The sequence below is a fragment of the Malus domestica genome, chromosome 11 (genome assembly GCF_042453785.1).
Source record: "Malus domestica chromosome 11, GDT2T_hap1".
In the NCBI taxonomy this organism is placed as follows: Eukaryota; Viridiplantae; Streptophyta; class Magnoliopsida; order Rosales; family Rosaceae; genus Malus; species Malus domestica.
The window spans coordinates 9,636,110-9,646,886 of NC_091671.1; the positions used below are offsets into that span (position 1 = coordinate 9,636,110).

Consider the following 10,777-nt stretch of genomic DNA (forward strand, 5'->3'; position numbering starts at 1 on the left):
CATTGTTTTTTTTTTTTTTAAATAAAATAAAATCTGAAAATTTCCATGCAATCCATCTCCTCTTCCTCGCGTCCCAGTCAAATCAAGTACAATTATCTCTAACAACTTAATTCACTAAAGTAACAAAAATGAAAAAAAAAAAAAAAAAAAACACCCTGGATATCACACTGAACTACCGAATCCGAAGGTACTAAGGTAGGGATGCCAGGACTTAGTAGGCAAGACACAGAGGAGGACCTTGGGAAGTGAGCCTTACCGGAATCTTGACACTCTCTGGCTGTAGCAATAATACCATGTTCCTATGTAATAGTTTAGGTAAACAGGGTATTGCTGCACTCTCAAGATGCAGCAATACCATATGCAAGAATTGATAATAATACTTTTTAAAATTAAGCTTTTCTGAAGACTCTTAAGTCAATGTTTAATTTAATTTTCATGCTAATATTATAAAATGTCGTAAAAATATAACATGAATTGTTAACTTAATTTTCGTACTAATATTATAAAATATCGTAAAAATAGGAGGTGAGCCTCGTTATCATTTCTCTCAACAGAGTAGTCTTACTCATTGCAAAAGGTTAACAAAAGACGAGAGCGCTTGTAGATTGATGTTGCTTTGTCGTGACGGTCCGTCTACCTCGAACTCTATACATAACTTGTACGACTGCTCCTCCCGTAAAACCCCACCGCTTCCTTCATTGGTTCCAATGTTATTTGATGTATAAAAGTTTAAAAATTACAATACTTGAAAGTAATAAATTAAGACTTATCTTAAAATACAGTACAAAATTACAGACGGTTTATGACTTGCATTTCTACTTATTCGTTGACGAACAATTTAAATAAATTTCTTTATCAAACTAAGTTTTAAGCCTAGCTATCTCTGGCGGTTTCTGACCATCACAGACTCCCCAAAAATAATTTAAATAATTGATGGAACAAACTATATTTATTTACCCATAGAAATTGACCTAGCTTCAAACCGAAATTGGATCCTCTCCGAGCCAAAGCCTCGGATCCTCTTGACCCAATAACACGGGCCGTTAGATTTTGATCCAACGACTACAAACAGGAGGTTCTTTTAAAAGTTACGATAATTGTAGCCGTTGAATCAAAATACAACCGTCCGTGTTAATGGATCAGGAGGATCCCAAGAGGATCCAATTCCCTTCAAACCCCTTCTCAAGTAAACCAACCTCTCTGACACACTGAAACCAGAGGGTAATTCTGTCTTTTTCACATCGAAAGTTTAGTCTATTTAGATGTGGGCACGGTAAGTTAATTCTAACACCCTCTATAATTCGGATAAGTTATGAAGTGGTTTGATACCTAAAAACTTTAATTGTTTACTTACAATTATTGATGAACGATCTATATGTTTAGCACTAATCATGCTACTACAATACTTGTGTTTGCATTGGGAACCATTTTATATGTGTTTCTTTATTGGAAACAACACAAACAATTGTTCTCTATGACAATGAGTTCGATGTTGTCACTTTTAAGGGATTTGAATCTCATTCGGATTCAAATTGTACATATTCTAGAGATCATCACATCCTATCAATTCATCGTATATTTTGATATCATAAATCTTTTTGAATTTTTTATTTAAAATTAAATATAAATAGTATTTGACGAAAACTTACTGTATGATATACGATGAACGATTAAAATATGAGGATCCCTAAAACACTTGGGAAGAGAATCCCAAAAAAAAACCTCATCTACTTTTAAATGGTCAGGTTCTTTATATATAGTTATTTTTTTTCCGCTTAAAGAACACAAATATGTAAATATGTGAATTACCTAAAAACATAAATAGCTTTTAATTATTTGCGACTCTGTATAACTAATATATCTGAACAGTGAACACCATATTATTCATCTCTATTCATAAAATTTTCTGTTATTAAATACAATATGTACAGAATAAATCAAGCGTAAAATGTTTTAACTTATGATAACAGTAACTAATCCAAAAAGACGGGATCCCAGAATAAGCTAGGACTTTCACTGTGTACTACAAAACCAAGAAAAAAGCATGCTCGCGTAAACACCCCCCCCCCCCCAAAAAAAAAACAAAAACAATCTTCTGACACACTGAAACCTAACGGCAATTACGGCTTTTCACTCAAACCATGGCTCCGTACACGTGGATCGGTGTACGGCATTTCTCTTCTCTATAAAACCCCGCCCAAAACCCTACTCTCTCCCACACTCATTTATCCAGAAAATCAAGAGAAATGGCTCCCTCTCGCTCCCTCTCACTCATCTCCACCACCACTCTCCTGATCCTCTCCGCCACATTCCTGATCCTCTCCACCGTTGCCCACGCCACTAAGCATCCACAATCCATCCTGACTGTCGTCAACAACTGCCCCTTCCCCATCTGGCCCGCCATCCAGCCCAACTCCGGCCACCCCGTCCTTCAACGCGGCGGCTTCTTCCTCAAACCCTTCAACCATCGCTCCTTCCCCGCCCCCATCCAGCCCTGGTCCGGCCGCATCTGGGCCCGCACCCATTGCACCCAAAAGGGACCTCGCCTCTCCTGCCTCACCGGCGACTGCGGCGGCCGTCTCGAGTGCAACGGAGCCGGAGGCGCTGCCCCGTCCACCCTTGTGCAGATAGACCTCCACCAAGGCGGCCCCCGCGACCTATTCTCCTACGGCGTCAGCCTCGTCGACGGCTTCAACGTCCCCATGACCGTCACCCCTCACAAGGGCCAAGGCCGGTGCCCCGTCGTCGGTTGCAAGGCCGACCTTCTCGCCACGTGTCCCGATCGACTGAAGGTGAAGTCACCGAAGGGCGTCGTGGCGTGCAAGAGCGGGTGCGAGGCGTTCGGCACGGACAAGCTGTGCTGTCGGAACCACTACAACAGCCCCCAGACTTGTCGGGCTTCGAGCTACTCGCAGTTCTTCAAGCACGCGTGTCCCACCACCTTCACGTTCGCCTACGACAGCCCTCCGCTCATGCACCAGTGCTCGTCGCCACGCGAGCTCAAGGTCCTCTTCTGTCCCTAGACAGTGAGACGTATGGTTCCAGCTTCCAACTGGTTTAACACTTCAACGTGCAGTTGAGTCGCTGTTCTCGTTTTTAATTACAATAAAAAATAATGTGTGTTTACAGGGGGAAATATTAAAGAAAATAAAAGGATCAAAACAGGTCTGGTTAACTAATGTGTGTTTACGGGGGTACCCCGGAAAAAAATTTGTGTAGTATGGGGGTGTGGATGGTTTGTTTGTGTAATTTGTGTAATGTTTTACGTAATGGAAGTGTTTTAAGCATAACATAAATGTGCTTAGTATTACATTTCTTGCTTATAGTGCTGGTCCCAGAGAAAAAAAGAAAATAAATAAGGGAATGTGAAATATATATATATATATAGGGAGACTTTGGATGCGGTTCTTAGTCATGAATATTTTTTTATTGAAACCTTGTTAGTTTTTAATTTTTGATTGAGATCCCTGAAATTAATGTGATAATTTATTTCTATGTACGTTACTATTTTTTTTTAAATTAAAAATTAGAAATTTTAGTTGTTTAATTAAATGAGATTTTAAATAAAAAACCATAATTTGTGGGATTAAAAATATTAAAATATAATCTACTATTGTGTGTGTGTGTGTGTAAACATGGGTACATTCATCAAAATTAACCAAAACAATCAAAACATGGGTACATTCTTCAAAATCACAAAAAAAAAAAGAAAAGATATTAGGCTTAATAACATTAGTAAATTTCTTCGGTTAAACTTGACATAGATACATTTTAAAATCAAAGAAAAAAGAATGTACCCATATAAGTTTAAAAATGGATTAGAAAAAAATTGAATAGATTTTATATTAAAAAAATGGTACATTTTACATATAACAAATTTGTATATTTAAGAATGAGTACATTTTAAGATTAAAATGTTTTACATGAATGGGTACATATAATTAGCATGGGTACATTTAGCAAAATAAAAAGTACGAATAAAAAAAAATATGGGTACAAATACAAATAAACTTTAAAAAATATGGGCACAAAAAGAAATTAATATATGGGTACAAATTAAAATTGAAAAGAAAATTGGTACAAATTAAAAAAAATTACAAATTAAAAATGGATACAAACTAAAACTAAAAATATATGATAAAAAATTTAGTCATAAATATAAATATACTAATTGTAACATTTTTAACATTAAATGAATATATTTAGAAATAAAAAATATTTAATTATTGAAATAATTAATGATTTAATAATACCAAGGACCTTGATCAAAAATTAAAAATTAATAAGATTTTAATCAATGGAGTAGTAAAAGGAAGGATGAGAACCTAATTTTTCCATATATATATATATATATATATGTTAAGGCTTTTACTAAATAAAAATCTTTTGATATCTTATCAAGTTCCAAGTGCAGTAGCTGACATCTATCAAGTAAATTAGTAGGAGTTTAATTAATGGGATTTTTGTTTTTGTTTATGTAAAGCTTTAGAGAGCTTAACTAATAGGACTTTGATTGTCTGCCCTCCCCATGCCTTCTTATTTTTGTGGTCACGTTTAAGCCACATTAATATTTTATATTCTCATTACTTTTTGTCTTATTATTTCTATAAAAAAATCAATATAAAATGTTGACGTGACTTAACCGTGATCACAGAATATAGGAGGGCATGGAAAGGGTAGACAATCCTAGTCCTAACTAATAAGTTAAGTCGCGAGTGGTAGGCAGAAAGTCCAGTTATATAATTTAAAAGTCAGCAGTTAATTAAAGATTTACCCGAGAAAAAAAAAATTGATCAAATTTGACAAAGTTGTGTTAAGAGAGTAAAGACGATGATAATAATGATTTGCGGAAAAAAGCAAAGTTCAAAAAGACGCGGCGGGCTGGACCTAGCGTATAGACGGTTAGAAGGGTGTTTAGGCAAATTAAGCGGATTTAAGTAAATATATTATATTACGTATAAATAAATGTCTGTTTATATTTAATATATATATATATGTATAATTTTATAATAAACTACAAAATAGAATGACATATATATTATGAAGTATTGGACATATAGGAACAAGCATATAATGTATCTTCATTTAAGTTTCAACAAGTCTTTACAATTTATTTAAAAAAAATGCAAAATGAAAGCTATCTATTTTCTGTCTAAGTGAGTCACAACCTAGTTGATGCCTAAGCAGGTTTGGGTGGGCTAAGTAGGTGCCTAGACAGTCTAGATGGGTGCATCAGTAGGTATAAGCGATATTTCTTAATTTTTAAATGTTTATACATTAATCGAGACGGTGATCAATTACCTAAAGTTTAGGTGATAATTTTTAGAACAGTGAAAAAAAAAAGAAGTTGGATTTGCGAGAGTAATAAAAGCAGAAGCAGATCGCAGGAAAGTGGCCAAAGGTCCCATCTTTAGAAAAAGGAATTCGAATCTCTGAGGAGTATCTGATGGTAAGCAGGAACGAAGGGCACAGGTTGACACGGATATATAGCCTCTGAAGAAAGAAGAGAAAAAAAAAAGAAAAAATAAAGAAAGAGAAATTGTGGTTTACCAAAAAAAAAAAAGAAAAGAGAATGGTGAGCTTTAGAGCCACAGAAATCTTTTGCTTCTTTTCTTTCTCGAAATTTGGCACTGTGCTATTACGTGGAGAAATTTTTAGTTGTGATGAAAACATAAGTGGTACACTATGTGTTTTAATAAGAATGGTAGGAAATTTTAATTTTTAAGTTATTAATTTTTTAGCACATATATCCCATTATTTGTTTTGTGACACGTGATATATCATCCCGTGTACCGATCACACTGAAAAATCTCTCTATTACGTGTTAGTGTTTACCCTTTTGCTTTAGGATGTATTTTCAATCCATTTCATATAGAATTTGAAATTTAAACTTATTCAACAAGATAATGAAAGTTACTATTACTTGAGTGTGCAAAAATATTCAGGTTACTTCCTCTTTTCGTCTTTCGATGATTAGACATTTTTATGATGTCTCAAAGTACCGAATATTTAGAATCTTTTAGTTTTTATATTTTTAGTAAAAAGCAATCTTAAAGATTAAAAATTTGGAGCAAAACTCTAGAATTTTTGTTTTCTTGTTCATATTTGAAGGAATATTTTTTTTCTCAAACAATATTCACCAAATAACCCTTCCAAAGCCGTTTAAAATTAAAATCATGAATGAAGAATGAGCAATGCATCACAAAAATGAACAAGTGTGTGTACCAAAAAGTGTTGTAACTTGTGATACTCCCAACGGACTTTGGTAGCGCACACGATTGGCGACATGGCAAACTCAAAACCAAAGTTTTCGGTGCGGTTTAGAATTTTCAATCCAACTTGCACCTCTAATTTAAACAAACAAATGCAATCGTATATGGGATTATGTTGCAGTCCTATTAGATTATAAATGGGATTGTGTAAATTCTATTATATCTTGGATATCTTTTAGATTATATAATATCCTATTAGAGTTGTAGCCAAGACAGAGAGAAGGACCTTGGGAAGTGAGCCTTACCAGAATCTTGAAACGATCTGGTTGTAGCAATACCATGTCCCTGTGTAATAGGTTAGGCGGAAAGAGATCTTCTTCGGATCTCTTCCATCAAATTCATCCAATCAATTAATCCGGATCCTTGAATTTTGATCCAAGGGCTACAAACATGAGACTCCTTTAAAAGTTATAATAATTTTAGCTGTTGGATCAAATTTCAAGTGCCCGGATTAATTGATTGGATGGATTTGGTGGAAGAGAACTAGAGAGGATCTCTTTCCAGGTTAGGCAAACAGGGTATTGCTGCACTTTTGAGATGCAACAATACCATGTCTGAGAAATGATAAGGATACTTTTTTAAAATAAGACTCTCTGTAGACTCTTAAGTTAATGTTTAATTTAATTTTCGTGCTAATATTATAAAATATTGTAAAAATATAAGATGAGTTGTTAACTTGATTTTCATGCCAATATTATAAAACATCGTAAAAATATAAAGTGAATCGTTAACTTAATTTTCATGCCAATATTATGAAACATCGTAAAAATACGAGGTGTTGATGCACAAAATCAGTGAGGATTTTGTTACAATAGAAAGTGTCAAGTTTGTGACCTTCGCTAGATTGCTCCGGTCACTAGTGTGGATAAGTATGTAAATGGATAGAGACAGAGAAGCAAGCAACACAATATGTACATGGTTCACCCAGATTGGCTACGTCCACAGAGTAAGGGAGTTCTAATTAATTGTGAAAGGTTTACAAAAGTACATAGGTTCAAGCTCTCCTTTAGTGAGTACTAGTGAATGATTTAGTACAAATGATATTAGAGATTATTGTGGGAGAATGATCTCCTTTTATAGAAGAGAGTTTCTAGCTTTGTTCTGGCCTTGACATGTGTCATGCTGTGATTCGTCTTTGATGTTGACACATGTCGCCCTATGATTGGCCTCTTGGTGTTGACACTTGTTGCGCTGTGATTGGCCTCCTGGTTGGAGGAAAACTCTTATAGGTCCTTGACGGTATAACGTTGACCGATGTTTGTTAGTTTCGGGATTTGTCAAGTATGGTACGAACACGAGGTGAGCCTTGTTATCATATCTCTCAACAAAATAGTCTTACTCATTGCAAAAAATTAACAAAGGATGACAAAGATTGTAGATTGATGCTGCTTTATTGTGACCGTTCGTATACCCCAAACTCTATGTATAACTCGTACGACTGCTCCTCCCGTAAAACCCCACCGGTTCCTTCATTGGTTCCAATGTTATTTGATGTATAAAAATTTAAAAATTAAGATACTTGGAAAGTAATATATTAAGAATTATCTTAAAATACTGTACAAAATTACAGATGGTTTATGACTTGCATTGCATTTCTACTTCGTTGACGAACAATTTAAATAAATTTCTTTGCCAAACTCAGTTTTAAGCCTAGCTATCTCTGGCGGTTTCTGACCATTATAGACTCCCCAAAAATAATTTAAATAATTGATGGAACAAACTATATTCTTTTACCCATAGAAATTGACCTAGCTTCAAACCCCTTCTCCAGTAAACCTACCTCTCTGACACACTGAAACCAAAGGGTAATTCTGTCTTTTGAACAATATTTTGGATTTCGAATAAGAAGTTTAGTCTATTTAGATGTGGGCACCATCATTATTGCAGGTTAATTCTAAGGAAAACTAATAAAAATGATTTGAAAATTTTGAGTTTTAACAATAAGGACAAAATAAATGGTAAAGTTAATAGTAACAAGATTGACTTTTTAATGTAAAAATATGATTTTTCGTTAAAGTGAACGGTACCAGAAACTTTTAAAATTCCCTTAATTCTAACCCCCTCTCTAATTCGGATTAAATTATAAGGTGGTTTGATATAGAAAACTTTAATTGTTTAGACCATCTTCAAAGGAGATGTCAAATATGTTAAATAGGATCAAAAAACATTTAAGTGTTCTCCAATGGATATGCCATCTATGATGTGGCATGTGAGTCATTTGATTCCTTACTTTCTAGATGCCTTTTTTTACAACAAACAAAGAAGGAGTAAAAAAATTTAATTTAATTTTTAATGCATAGGTCCCATTAACAACCAATAGAATAAAAACTAAAACTAATTTTGATTAATGTAACTCTAGGCCTAATAAAATAACAAAATAAATATTTGACACATCCATTGGAAAAGAAGAGAATTTAGCACTTGTATTCAATTTGTCACATCAACCATCAAATAAAATTTTGACATACTATATTTGACATCTTCTTTGAAGATGCTCTTACTTCCAATTACTGATGAACGATCTATACGTTTAGCACTAATCATGCTACTACAATACTTGTGTTTGGATTGGGAACTTATTCAAAACGACACAAACAATCGTTCTCTATGACAATGAGTTAGATGTTGTCACTTTTAAGGAATTTGAATCCCATCCGGCTTCAAATTGTGGAGATCTTAGGGATCCTCATATCATAGCCGTTCATTGTACATCGTGCGGTTAAAAATTATTTTAAATTATTTATTTAAAATTAAATACAAACAGTGCCTAACGAAAATTTATCGCACGATATACGATGAATGGTTAAATGTGAAGATCCCTAGGATCCTCGGAAAGAGAATCTGAAGATGATCATCATCCACTTACAAGTGGTCTATTATTTATATATAGTTATTTTATTTTTCCGCTTAAGGAACACGAATATGTGAATATGTGAAAAACATGAATAGCTTTTAATTATTTGTGATTCTGTGTGGACAACTAATAGAGCTGAACAATAAACACCATATTATTTAACTCTACTCATAACATTCAGATTCTATTATTAGGTACAGTGTATACCGAATGAATGAAGCGTGGAATGCTTTATCTTATGATAACAGTAACGAATTCAAAAGGACAAGACCCCCGAATTAATTTAAATAATCAATGGAAAGATTTGATAAATCCTATAAAATTATGGGAAGACCTAACAAACGTAAGCTAGTACTGTCACTGTGTACTACCAAGAAAAAGGCATGCTCACGTAAACCCCCCACCAACGTTCCGACACACTGAAACTTAAGGGCAATTACGGCTTTTCACTCACACCATGGCTCCATACACGTGGCTCGGTGTATGGCATTTCTCTTCTCTATAAAACCCTACCCAAGACCCTACACTTTCCCACATTCATTTATCCAGAAAATTAAGAGAAATGGCTCCCTCTCGCTCTTACTCTCGTTCACTCCCACTCCTCTCCGCCACCACTCTCCTGATCCTCTCCGCCACATTCCTGATCCTCTCCACCGTTGCCCACGCCACTAAGCATCCACAATCCATCCTGACTGTCGTCAACAACTGCCCCTTCCCCATCTGGCCCGCCATCCAGCCCAACTCCGGCCACCCCGTCCTTCAACGCGGCGGCTTCTTCCTCAAACCCTTCAACCATCGCTCCTTCCCCGCCCCCATCCAGCCCTGGTCCGGCCGCATCTGGGCCCGCACCCATTGCACCCAAAAGGGACCTCGCCTCTCCTGCCTCACCGGCGACTGCGGCGGCCGTCTCGAGTGCAACGGAGCCGGAGGCGCTGCCCCGTCCACCCTTGCGCAGATAGACCTCCACCAAGGCGGCCCCCGCGACCTATTCTCCTACGGCGTCAGCCTCGTCGACGGCTTCAACGTCCCCATGACCGTCACCCCTCACAAGGGCCAAGGCCGGTGCCCCGTCGTCGGTTGCAAGGCCGACCTGCTCGCCACGTGTCCCGACCGACTGAAGGTGAAGTCACCGAAGGGCGTCGTGGCGTGCAAGAGCGGGTGCGAGGCGTTCGGCACGGACAAGCTGTGCTGTCGGAACCACTACAACAGCCCCCAGACTTGTCGGGCTTCGAGCTACTCGCAGTTCTTCAAGCACGCGTGTCCCACCACCTTCACGTTCGCCTACGACAGCCCTCCGCTCATGCACCAGTGCTCGTCGCCACGCGAGCTCAAGGTCATCTTCTGTCCCTAGACAGTGAGGCGTATGGTTCCAGCTTCCAACTGGTTCAACACTTCAACGTGCAGTTGAGTCGCTGTCCTCGTTTTTAATTACAATAAAAAATAATGTGTGTTTACGGGGGGAAATATTAAAGAAAATAAAAGGATCAAAACAGGTCTGGTTAACTAATGTGTGTTTACGGGGGTACCCTGGAAAAATTTTGTGTATTATGGGGCTGTGGACGGTTTGTTTGTGTAATTTGTGTAATGTTTAGGGATGGTTATGTAATGGAAGTGTTTTAAACATAACAGAATTGTGCTTAGTATTACGTTT

At 36.6% G+C, this 10,777-nt stretch overlaps 2 protein-coding genes across 2 annotated transcripts; both read left to right on the plus strand.

The window, feature by feature from the left end:
• Window positions 1–2,237: 2,237 nt before the first annotated feature.
• On the plus strand, window positions 2,238–3,296 carry LOC103447722 (osmotin-like protein). Its single transcript, XM_008386912.4, has one exon. The coding sequence runs from the start codon at window positions 2,247–2,249 to the stop codon at window positions 3,021–3,023; it is 777 nt and encodes a 258-aa protein (XP_008385134.1). The 5' UTR covers window positions 2,238–2,246; the 3' UTR covers window positions 3,024–3,296.
• Window positions 3,297–9,665: 6,369 nt separating this feature from the next.
• On the plus strand, window positions 9,666–10,777 carry LOC103447721 (osmotin-like protein). Its single transcript, XM_008386911.4, has one exon. The coding sequence runs from the start codon at window positions 9,689–9,691 to the stop codon at window positions 10,475–10,477; it is 789 nt and encodes a 262-aa protein (XP_008385133.2). The 5' UTR covers window positions 9,666–9,688; the 3' UTR covers window positions 10,478–10,777.